The 13,055-nt window shown below is 41.3% G+C and overlaps 1 protein-coding gene across 2 annotated transcripts in view; it reads right to left on the minus strand.

The window, feature by feature from the left end:
- IPMK (inositol polyphosphate multikinase) overlaps positions 1–13,055 on the minus strand; it is a 41,248-nt gene that overhangs the window by 5,736 nt on the left and 22,457 nt on the right. For both annotated transcript variants that reach the window (XM_074544563.1, XM_074544561.1), the window contains exons 3-5: positions 10,734–10,830; positions 7,857–8,029; positions 837–918 (exon numbers count right to left, since the gene is read on the minus strand). In XM_074544563.1, the coding sequence (XP_074400664.1) occupies positions 837–918; positions 7,857–8,029; positions 10,734–10,830 (352 nt within the window). The remainder of the gene's footprint in view (positions 1–836; positions 919–7,856; positions 8,030–10,733; positions 10,831–13,055) is intronic.

Genomic DNA, 13,055 nt, shown 5'->3' on the forward strand with positions numbered 1-13,055 from the left:
GAATTTCTCTTCAGGCAATTACTAACTAAATCCAAAGTGAACCTAGGAACTCTGACACCTTCAGTCACATCACTGCTGTGTAATACCACAGCTTGGGCTTGGGTTGTAAGCACAAGTAAATGCATCAAGCACACAGTAAAATAACATGGTGCCTGCTCCTGGTCAGCTGAACAAGTGTCTGCACAGTTCTGGGCAGGGACCTATCAAATTCTCCATGCAGTAACAGGCTCAAGCAGCCTGTTATTATGAGTGTGTTTGTGTGTGCACCTTCTGTCCCTTGCTGGGGGACAGATGAGCAGGTGTCAGCTAATATCAAGTCTGCAATCTTTATCACCAAACAGTCCCACAATTGCAGCATTTTTATTAATTATTCATGTAGAGCAATATGTGGACTGACTTCAACTTCAAGGATAAAGTCCTTGGAATTGAAAGATGTTTTTGTAGTAGCTTTTTAATAGAAAACACACTTAGATATTCACAGAACATAACTAGAGACAAAAAAATGTATTTATAATAAAAACATGTAATACTTTTACAACATTCTAGTTTCAAAGCTGCAAAAAAGTTGAATTCTAGAATTCTCTCCCTTATTAGTAGTAAGAGAGACATGAGGAGGAAATTTCTATATTCTGCACTGCTGTTACAGCCAACTGCACACAATTTAAGGTTAGCAGGCAGCTCAAACACTACAGGGAACAGCCAAAGACCCATCTGAGGGTCTCTGAGGACAAAAAAGGACTTTTGAAACAGGAACACCCAGAATACTTTTTCCACACAGTTCTATAAATCAGTATTTAAATGAAAAGATCCAAGCACTCCCCAATTCCCTTACTTACCATCCTTTACTGTTTCCTTGGTCAAGCTCCTTCCATAGTGCTGGTTTTGTGTCTCATAGCTGTCTGAAGACACGTGGTACACCTGAAAGAGGCAAGAAGGGGACTCCCTATGTATTTTGAATCACCAGGATTTCTGCAGAGCAAGAGACACCTCAAAGGCCACAAAACATTTAGCCCTCACCCTTTTTAAGTTTCTTGCAGTGCCCAGCAAAAAAAAAAAAAAAGTGGTCTCCAAAACTCTCCCTTCATTCCTTGGGCTCCAAGCTACAGCTTTCCTGTGCTTGGGACATCCTGGTGGTGGCAAAAAGCAATGTACCCTTTACAAGGAACTCTTTTTTAAGTTCTTGCAAATCACAGCTGAGACCTGAAACTATCAGACTCCTATCTGTGGTACTGTGGATATTAGATCAGTAAGACTACAAAGAAAAAATTTCAATGGAATTATTCTGAGTTCTTAAAATTATAAAACTATTTTAAAACAGAAAAGAAATAAAAATAAAAAGTAAAAGAAAACAGTAAGAATTACTGTATGTGAGCACCAAGGCCCATCTCCCTAAGACACATCTGCAATTGTCAGCACAAATGAGGCTGCACTACATAAATGGCAGCAGCCAGGCAAAAGCTGGTTCCAGCATCAACAGCAGTAGTTCAGCTCTCATCTGAAAGGGAGGCAACTCACATGGGGACAGTTTTGTCCATATCAGGAATTGTACATGCTTAAGAGCTTAATTCAAAACTGCCTCACATATAGACATATTTTCTCTCACACTGAAATATTTCCATAGCAGAAACGAGCGAGGCAGCAAGGCCCAAGTATAATTTGTTTATGAGAGTGCAGACAATTTTTATTTGCAGAAATAATGGTGTTACCAAGCAGGCAGCTGTCTCTGGCAGGAACTTGGTGCTTGGCACTTGTTCAGACCACCCATCCCTGTGGCATCCTCCCCATGCACAGCCCTGCCCTCCCTTCCCTGCTGGAAACAGAGAGGATCCCACTGGATGAGTGTGGGCACACTGCTGAGGTGCCTGCTCCTCATCCCTCCTCTGGGGCCTTCGTCTTGCTGAAGCCAACCAATAAACTCCACAACACTGAAACAGCAGCAATAAAAAGAAATTGTACAGGAGAATTAAATTTAAAAAATGGAATTCCCTGTTTTCATTACAGCCCACCACCCTGAAATGTCTTTCCCCCATCCAAGCAACAATGAAGTTGACCACAGAGATCGCCACCTCCTGCTTTGGGAAGAACAGTCTCAAATAGCTTTTATTTTGACAAAAAGATTGATTTTAAGTCTCCAAGCATGAACTGAAGAGGCAGTAAACAGTCCTCATTATTCTAAAAAAATAAAGAGCTGTAATTCTAAATGTTTGAATTCAGTAGCAGAGACACTTCACACTGTTATGATACTTGGAGAAACTGAGGCCTCCATGTCTATGGAATGTAGAAGGCCATAGCAGAGATGAGTTATTCTAAGACTGCATCTGACAACTGTGATTTTGGGTTCACAAGAATAATAATTTTTCTCCACTTAATTTTTGCTGGGTTTTTTTTCCAAAGCACATGAAAAAATACCAGCATACAACACAGAAACTCAAAGATTACTTATGTAAACATTTCAGGTACCAGAGTAACCTTCAAAAACATACCAAAATTTCAAAACTTTTTACAGAGCTCCAAGTCAAAGGCAGTTAAATAAAGAATAATATTGCTTAGGAAGAGAATCAAGAGTCTGAAGACTAAATTTAAGATTTCACTAATTGTGCCTTCATTTTAATGATATAAAGTGTTGTCATGCAGCTGGACTAGGGGCAGCTTTCTGCAGACATCAGCACTGCAGCAGTACCTGACCAAATCTTGTTTACCAGAATCTTCCTTATCTCTTCCTGTAGGAGCTGCACTTTTTCTGACATGGGCACTAGCTCAAACAAGCTGATTAAAATCTGCAAGCTCATTTTGTTTTCCAGAGAAATGCTGGAGCAGCACATCAGACCCTGTGTTTCTGAGCTGGGCTTCCCAAGAAGGCACCTCACCTCCTCTCATAATTTAACAAAACCATTCCCCAGATGTCTTTCTATATAGCTTACAGACAGATGTGCATGCTGCATTAACAGCACATTTTTAACCATACAAAGCAGTCAGTGCCAAAGCACCAAGTCCCAGGGCCACAGGATGAGTGCATGTGTTTAATTAAGTGCCTTGTGCACTCAGAAGGCACTGGGTCACCCAGAGGCTTGGCTGCAGCCAGGAGCACTAAGGGACAGCAGATCTGCATCACCACAAAAACCTCCTCTGAGCAGCACCTTGAGAGTTTGCACAGCTGCAGGAAGAGACTGGCTGAACATTCCTGGAAAACCTCACTCAAACACAGCTACATCACACCCCATTCTCAAACAGAAACCATCTCTGACCAGCCTTTGCTCCACCCTCACCCAGCCAAACACAGGGGTGGCTGTGCTGGAGGAGCAGGAGGCTAAAACAACTTCCTGACTGACCTCTTGCTCTACTGTGCTTTTGTTCACATTGCCACCATCCATCACCAGCTGTTAACCCTTCCCAAAATGACGTTGTGCCTCTGAACCAAGCTTTTTCTGCATCCCTGTTGTTGCAGCTGTCTGTACTGGCCCATTTTTGTCAGAACAACAAGTCAAGCCAGAGCTGTAACCTTAACAGCAGCCAAGAAATGATTAGACAGGGAAATCTCATTTCTTGTCCACCTGCCACAGCTTGTTGTGTGTTTGCTCTGTATCCACTGGCAGGTCTCCTGAAGGGTGCAGGACAAAGAAACTCCTTCTATGAGCTGCCACACACTGCCTTCAATAAACTCCTGCTTCATCAGTCATTTTATACATTCTTACTATGCAAGATCAGAGCTGCTGTCAGTACCCAGCTGCTACCACAGCTGGAGCCACAAGCTGAAAGCGGGGCTAAGCAGGTGGCACCCACCTCACCTAGGCACATCCCAGAGCAGCATCCATGCCCCAGCTCTGCAGGGGGTGCCAGGCAGATGGGCACAGCCATGCCTGGGCACCTTCTGCCTGTGCCCTATGACTGCACCAACAGAAATACAACTTTCCTTCATAAAAGATAACCCAGGTTTCTCTGCATATTCTTCATCCTGCCATGGTGCAAGACTTCAAGAGTTTCAACAAGCCCCATCTTTTCTTTTCTTTTTTACAAAAAGAAAGTAAAGCAAGGATTTGAAGAAAAAATAACAAAGGGAGAAATTTTGTTAAAAAACATTCTCTTATTTGATATGTCTACTTTATAGCAATGCTCTCAAATTACCACTGCTGCTGAGAGCATGCCCCATTGTCCAAATCCATTTATCTAAACATCTCCCATTCTATTCTCCTATTTATTTAACATTCCCTAATTTTTTACTTTTTTTAACCTTATTTATTGTAGCTAGACCTAGACCACAGGTGATGACAGTGCACACATCCCTGCTGCCTTGAAAATGCAGCACAAGAAGGATGCATCCCTGCTCCCTCATTTCCAAGACTATACTTGGATATTTCTCTGCTCATTTTGCTTCTTTGTTCCTCTGGACTATTTTGAGTGCTTACATGACTAATTGCACCCCCAATGCTCTGACAGTCAATATACAGTTTTAGTCAAGTCCTTACATAAATAAGTTGTAGAATGAAATTATACTGAAATTGATCCAGTGGAAAAGCAGACTATTAATCTGCTAAATAAAATAAACTACAACATTGCAATTAAATCATGAACTGTCTTTAAAACATCTTAATACAGTAATTTTAGACTCCCAGAACTTCCATGAAGCATCTCATTAGAATAAATTTCTTTTATGTAATAAAAGACCACCTGCTCCAGCTTGGAAGATTTTTATTTCAGGGCTTTTGGTTGGTTTCTTTGGCTTAGGGTTTTATTTATTTATTTATTGTTTCATTGATTTTTTGTTTGCTTTTTTAAGTTTTGTTTTGCTTTGTCTTCCTGTTCCCTTAAACATCAAAGCTTGAATTAGACTTATAAATGTAAAAACCCCTTTTCTGGTAATTTTTCAGTCTAGAAGAATCTGAACAGTAGATGCAAAATTTAATACTTTTACGACTTCCCTCCTAAATCTTGTTACTAGCAGACCAGAGCTTGTGAAAATTACCACAATACTAGAAAGAGTTCATAAGACCCTCATAAAATAGAGTCAGTTACAGTCTATTTCTACAGGAAAATATCCTGCAGAATCATGTGCTGTAGATTAGAAAATTCACTTGTAAAACCAGCTTTGATTATTATACATTACTGCCTGCATGTTCATAGGCACTAACAATAGAAGTCAATGATGGATTATAATGTTAAAATTACATAATCACCAGTTTGTGCTTTAAAAAAGCATTTCAGAAATATTTTGGAGTAAGTGAGATTGCAATCAATGCCTGGAAACAAAAGGAAATCTGCAGGATCTGGGAACTGTGGATTTCAAAGGGCTGTGAATGTGAAATGAGAGCACAGCCCACACATTGTGCTTGCACTCAGCAGCATGAGAATGCTCTGTATTTAACATTTAACATTCACAGCCTGTGCTGTGAAGAGATTTCTTACCTGTTTGCATGTCTGCTACTGAAACCATATTGCAATTCGTATTTTTGCTATTGCAAAACTACCTGAGACTTCCAACTTCCTTATAAACTCTAACTACTTTCATAGCAAATCATGTCCACTCTGACAGCATCCCAGGATGATCTGGTTTCAAAGAGATCCATATCCAATCCCCTGCCATGTTACACCAAACCAGGCTGCTCCATGTCCTGCCCAACCTGGCCTTGGACACTTCAGGGATCCAGTTGTTAAAGAAAGGAACTTCCCCACTAAGTACAGAATTGTGCTTTCAAACAATGTTATTAAAATAACTGTGCTTCCTAAATGTATTCCCATGCATTTGTTCTGTCTATTCAGTGTGTTAAGCTAAATACAGATCACATGCCAGAAGTGTGTACATAAATTAATGCTGGGCTAGACAGGAGACTCCTATTTTTAAGGACACACCACACATATTTTATATATGAACAGATGACTGCTTGTTTACTAGTGCATAAGCAAAAGCTGTTTCAATACCCTTTTGGGTAAAAATACACTGTAAATAGCTTTTGGGCTAAAACCCCCACCTATAATAACACTTCTTTGCTTCTATCTCTTCATGACAACTTATACAATGGGTGCTTTAGAAAAAGCACAGCTACATTCTTTGTTTTCTCTCCTTCTTGGCTTTGTAAAAACTTACCAGACAAGCCTACCTCCCTGGTACAAAACACTGAATGGAGAGATTAAAACCAAACCCCTGAACTCCTTTGTTACATCATGTTTTGTCCAGTGAACAGGAACAACCTTCATCCAGCCATGAGCTGTTCTGGGCAGTACATATCTGTGCAGGAGTGTTTTATAGTATGGCCAGAATGTTGCAAAAATAAAGCAAGCACAGAGAACACTCCATAACCAAGAGGCAGAAAACATGCCTTGTGAATTCAGACTTTGCCAAGTGCTGTGTGAGGGCAGGAGGAACCTTTTCAGTTCTCTTTGGAAAACAACTTCCAACATGTAATTGGGTGCCAAAGGCAAAAATCCAAATCTCATCTAGTTAAACACTGGATGGAAAACTGCACCACTTGGGAGAATCATCATTATACATCCAGTCTGAATTAGGGGATTGAAAAAAATTCTGCAGCAGGAACAAAGGCACAAATGAGTGACAATGTTAGAAACAATAGTCACAAGCATGCCACAAAGCAATCAATCATTCCTTTTGCACTGTCATGCAACATAGGACATGAAGTACATTGTTTTACCCATGAGATAAGAAAGGTCACATAACATCAACCAAATCCAAAGCTATAATCTCTAACCTTCCTTTTCCATCCAAACTGCTTGGCTGTTTTTTGACTTAACTCCCACATTCTTGCTCACAGGCTTATGTAATTACTACTCATGACCACTATAATTTATATAGCAGCTTATCTCAAGGCAGAGTGAAGGGCTGGGAGGCTGGGCAGCTCTGCACAAAACATTACAGAGATATTAGAATTATCCTGAACAATGGTGCAATCTGGCTGCTGGTGCTGTTGAACAGCAAAGGGGAAGCTTATCAAAGTCCCCAGCCATTTATGCTGCACAGCTTGAGGAGCCCTGGCTTTGTGTATGAGAAGAAAAACAAAAATCCCACATCAAAAAGAAAACTATTCCTGTACCTATCATTGCAGAGAAAACTACTTTTGAATTCCATCAGTGACATCAACACATTTCTCTTACTGAGCTACAAATGTTCTGTACAGCTTTTCTTTACATTGAACTTTTAAAGTAGCCAATACACACATACTGACTCTTAGTATTTCTAAGAATACTAAGAATTAATAGGGATGTCTCCATGTCCAACTAACCTTCCCCTGACAGCTGCTCCTTGAGCAAATATCAAAAGAAGTTTGCTTCTGATGGAAAACCTTTTAAAATGTAAAACATAAGCAGCTGTTCATGGCTATATGCATCACCTCTGAGAGCTTACTTACTCTTCCCTAGACAGAAAAAATATCTAAAATTGTTTTTATTTAAAAGCAGTGTATAAAGATGAAAAATGTGGAGGATACAGCTCATTATTCACTGAATTATTAGATAGACTGGTTCAGTACATAGATCTCTGATATAAGCCTGAAAGAAAATAAACACACAAAAATCTGCTTAATAATTTTAAATATCTGTTGTGGTGGTGAAGAACTAATTGCAACTACATTCAATTTTAAATACTGAATATGAGCCCATCTCTTGTACACATTTACAGTGCCCAGGCTGCAAATAGCTTGCCCTAATAGACACAGCCAAATTAAAGAATGGTTTAGGGCAGTGCTTTGGAGCTGATTTCACAGCAGATACCAGCACTACCCAGACATTGAGGTGACACTGTATTTATGTACAGCTCAAGAGGATTGCTGTTTGCTAGGAAAACCAGTTGTTGTACCTGGTGTGGGACAAGAGGAGCATAAACTAAAAGTGGAGACAAAAGAAGTCCTTACCCTCATTCCAAGAACCAAAAAGCCAATCTCTTCCATCAGAGGGTACTTGCTGACCTGCTGCTGTATCTTCTCTGCTGAAGCATAGGGATCATAACTTTTCTGACCTATTTTTACATCCATTATGCAGGGCTTGTTAAACTTACGGGTCACATCTTCCAGTTTTAGATATGTATCTGTCAAAAAACCAAAACTTCTGTTAACAGTGGGTCATAGCAAAATAATTGCATAGCTTCTGCTGAGCACCTGTGGAGGAATGTGAAGAGTTTAAGGCTTAATATCACATGAATTCAAGAGTGAAATTTGTCTCTGAATGTAGGCTGTGTCATGGTCACTGACTCCCACAAATTGTATTGCTATGAAAATATACATGCTTTCTTGTTTAGAAAATTGTATACAATTAACATGCATTAACCTAGCATTCAAATTCCAATTATTGCCCAGATAAAATCCCTAAGTAACTTTTATTAAGTCACTAACATATCACAAAGATCATTACTAACCACATACCAATGCAGGTTTGCAGCTGTGTGGCTACTTTTGCAATTCAGTTGGTCTCCTGTGTCATTTTAAAAATGAAGAGAACATTTCAGTCCTGGCCTTCAGGGGCTGAAGTGCAGCTCATTTTGCTTCTTTTTATGCCACTCCCATCTACACTTGTTTCTCATGGCACACCTTTTGGGGGAAATGCTCTTGGAATCCCAGGCTGCCTTTCATCCATTTCTAACAGCTCTTTGGCTGGACTAAGAAACCCCAAAAGTACTTGGAGTGCCTGAAGATTGAAAGGAGTATCTAGACCCCGATGGAAACTACCATTACCAGCATGACCCCCACACTCACTATCAGAACTCAACAAGGAAATGGAGTCAGTACCCAGCCAGCTCTCACACAGCTGCTCCCACCTCCAGCCCTTGCCAGGACACAGCACAACCAACACAGCCTCAACAGTGGCCTCATTCTTTATATGTGCTGTGTAAATCCACCTGTCACCAGGCACAAAATGCAAGTCTGGTTTTCTTTCCAGTACAGCCTACTCCATAAATGTATTTCTTTGGCTTTAATGCAGTTTGACACAAAAAAAAACATTGTATTATACCCCATTCCTGCAGTATGATCTAAAATGGGATTGAGAGAGAAAGCAAAACTAGCTTAAAGTTTAAAGAGGCACAAAATGCCTTGTTTGAAACCTGTACAGCCAGGTAACAAAGCAGTCCCACTCAAGATAAAGGGAACAAGCAACATTTCATTTACACTTAATAAGCAGAAACACTTTCTTAAGGAAAAGAAATAAAAGGGACTTGTACTACTTTAAGGGACTGCCACTCATTGTACAGAGCTGTGATCCCAGAGCCTGCAGAGCAGTGACTGCCAAGGGAAAGGTCAGGCTTCCAATATCAAGTCTGCAGCAAACCTACAAACGTATCTTCAATCTACATTTAGGAACAGGGTACACATACACTCTGCTAAGCTCCATCATCTGCAGCAACTTTGATTTCTATCAAGACTACACAAAGCTCATTAGCACTACAGATAGCAGAGCTGGAAGCACAGTGTTTTGGTTGAACTGTTGCCACAGCTTTCTATGAAGAGGACTCATGATAGTGCACAGCCTTTTCAAGAAGCAAAACAAACAAAACCAGAAGTTTCTCTCCTTTAAACAGTTATTCCTACTGCCTATGTCTGACTGACTGGGGGAGACCTCCCAAAACCCAGCCCCATGGTGCACAGTGCTTTTGAACCCCCAAAGCAAATGAGCAATGTGCTCAATTACTGTCTCTTGGTTAGACCACATATTTTCACATCTTAAGATCACACTGCAAACAGAAAAAAATTATTTGCAATTGAGATGGAATATTAAGTGAACTCCGTGGCACATTAAACTGTGAGGGAAGGAAAAAGCTCTTGTAGAGCTATTTGAGTTAGTGCCAAACAGGAAAGCATGAAGGCAAATCAGAGCTGAGAAACTGCTGGTACTATCACAATCTTGCTTTCAGTTTTTCCTGTAGATATTACACCATGTCTTTGGATACTGTCCTACTACTTCTTTGAAAAACAAGTCTATCAAGTGATAGCATAAGCAGAAGAAGACAGAGTTATTTTAAAGGAGCATGGCATCTAGTTTGATGCCCACATATTCAAACAAATTCCATGGCATCCCTTTGTTTGTGTGCTCCAGAAGCTCCATTTCCCCAATATGAATTAAAAAAGCACCTAGAAAAAAAAAATCTAGTTTCTAATACAGCAATATCTATTTTCTCCTGAAGACACAATCTTCCAATTGTTCTACCAAAACCACCCTTTTCTTCCTGACTCCCAATGTTATACAAACACAAATTTTAGGACACTAGATCTTTGTTTCATTCAAACCAGTAACAGGGGATGACAAGCAGAACTCCCCACCATGAACCTGCTGAATTAAGTGCTTTGGGTGGTAAGGCACAGTGATGGGATCCAAGCTCTGGAGAAACAGCAGCAGATTCCAGTCTGAATGCTTCCCCAGCGCCAGAGTATCCATCTTTCCTTTCTTCCACACCACAAAGTGCTTCTTCCTCAGATCACCTGGCTGCACATGACCATGGAACCAGCCCACTCCTCCAGCATGACCTCACCCAGAGCAGGAGCTCTGGGCCATGTCCATCAGGCCCAGCTAGTCAGGAAACCTCTGCTGTTCAAACAGCCACACTCCATCTTCCCTGGGAGGAAGACTCCAAAGATCTAATCCAGCCACCAGACTGCAGACTGGAACCAGTTGTTAGAGGGAATGGCAGTGGGTTCTGAAACAAGCTCAAAAAAACCCCACAGAGCTCACAACTGCCAAAAATTAGTCTCCAGAAATGTTTTCCAAGAGGTTTGGATGAAGAGATAAAATTAGAACAGTACCATTTGGTGCAGTAGGTGGTGACCAGACACCGAAGTATTTTGGCAGATATTCCCGCAGCTCCAGCAGAATTCTGTCGCAACAGTCGGAGTCATAAACCTGAAATAAAATAGGGAGGCTTGCAGAGATCATTTTAAACATTCATTTCTGCTGCTGGGGGAGTGAGCAAGCAGCTGCATGGCACTTGGCAGCTGGCTGGGGCCAAACCATGGCAACTTCCAATTGCCCCATAATTATATTTTCTTACAGTATTTGTTTTCATAAGTCTAAGATATTTACCTTACATTTAAAAAACATACAAGATGAAGATGATAATTATCCCAGTCCAACATAAATAAGTGGCATCCTTTCCTTCAAATTTTAAAGTGCAATTGATGCATCAACCCTAAGCACAATTTATGGCTCAACTTGAATAAAAATCTAAACTGTGATTGTTAACTTTAAAGCTTAACTTTTGAAAGAGGTGTTCTCACATTTGCATTCAAGACTGTGTAAGATTACTGAACTGTATTATATATCCAAATCTTTTTAATTTCTATCAAGTCAAGTATAGGAGCTCAGACTAGATAGCATTTTCTCATCTTCTTCAAGATAATTTATGCTGTAGCTACATCACACAGACTATGCACAATTCAAATATATTTCTTTTCATTTGCTTTTAATGCTTTCAGCATTTTTTTCAACTTCTGTAGGAAAAACAGTAACAGTTTGGAAACAGCAGCTGGTTTATATTCCTGAAGGAACAACTGTGCAGTTAAAATGAAGCTTTGGATATTATCTGTTATGGAATTGCATGACTGTTACCAGTTTGCAGCATGCTAAGAGGGTTTCAAAACCATTCCCTTGCCCAGACTCCCCCATCCCACCCAGTGATGTAGGTGCAGACATAGGGGATTGCCTCTATCACTGCCTCTTCCACAAGCCTTGTAGATTGAAAGATCTATATGCACACCAGGTTATTACAATGACTGTCCCAGCATTTAGGAGCCATCTCACCCCACTCCCCACAGAGATGTCCCAGCTGTGCTGCCATCACAGTGGTGTCATCCCCTCAGGCCTACCCAGCAACACCCAGGGTGCTGCACAGTGACCTGCCATGCTCAGGGCTCTGCTGGCACTGCAGTTCAGCCAGAGCCCACTGCAAAGCTGGCAGCAAGGCAAAACAAATGTCAGGTGCTGACAGCTCTGCAGACTTGGCTCAGCTCACTGTCAGGCCACGTTTAACCACTCTGGGGGGGGATACCTGCCAACAGCAGCTACAAAGGGAGGTAATGTAAAATACAAACCTGGAGTGTTATGTTAATGCAGCTAGAGAGAAAAAAAAAATGGATCTGAAGTCCACAGGCTATTTTAGAGCATGGAGGCAAGCCTTAGCTCTGCTCACCAGTGCCAGTAACTCAACACAGCACCTCATGCAGCAGCACTGTTAAAATTAGTTATGTGAGTTTGTCCTAAATTTAGGCTTCACTGCAAAAATCTCAAACTAGGTGAACTCAAATCACCAGTGTGCTTCTAACAGAGGGACTTCTCCACAGCTGAAGCAAGGCTCTCCTGGCCTTGCACCAGGCACAGTTCTGCCACCCTGTCAGTGGGCTGTGATCAAGAGCATGATACACCCATGCTGACTGTGTGCTAAGGGATGGAACTTGACCCATCCTTGAACCAACTCATGGTATTGGGCCCATCTGAAAGAGACTAAGGCAAAGGGCTGAATCCTGAAAGCTCAAAGTAGACAAATATGTGCACAGTGTATTGCAAAACTCTGGGGTACACCCAACACCACACCCTCTGCCACTACTGTTGCTATCTTAAGTACAGAGAAGTTGCTGGGTGTGTGCCTTTAAGTCACAGTGTCACATCACAGGGCACTGACCTCTCTTCACATGCCATGGTTTGACAAGCTGGCATGGCCACTGAGGATGACACATCATTGTATGTCTAAGTCCAGTTTCCCTCTATTTTAGCATAAGCTGGTATGCTGGTACATTGATAAGATAAAAAACCTTTCTTGCCCCTGTGATCAGTGTATTTATACAACATTTCCTCACTGAGCCTCAGGGGTGCCAGCAGAGGACAGTGCTTTCTCCAGCAGACTGCAATGTAGCTTGATCTTATTTAATGAAGAAAAGAAGTTAAGGGTGGAAGAGAGGGGAAGATGAGCAGCAGGCAGATGCTGAGGCACAGCCTTGATCAGGCACAGACCTGATCCCTGCTCTCTCTGATAACAGCTCAGACAGCTCTGCAGGCAGCACTTTCTGGGCCAGCACTCCAAGCACTGACTGCTGCCATCGCTTCATGCTGTACACAAATAGTACAAACCCAAT

The sequence above is a fragment of the Zonotrichia albicollis genome, chromosome 7, assembly GCF_047830755.1.
Source record: "Zonotrichia albicollis isolate bZonAlb1 chromosome 7, bZonAlb1.hap1, whole genome shotgun sequence".
In the NCBI taxonomy this organism is placed as follows: domain Eukaryota; kingdom Metazoa; phylum Chordata; class Aves; order Passeriformes; family Passerellidae; genus Zonotrichia; species Zonotrichia albicollis.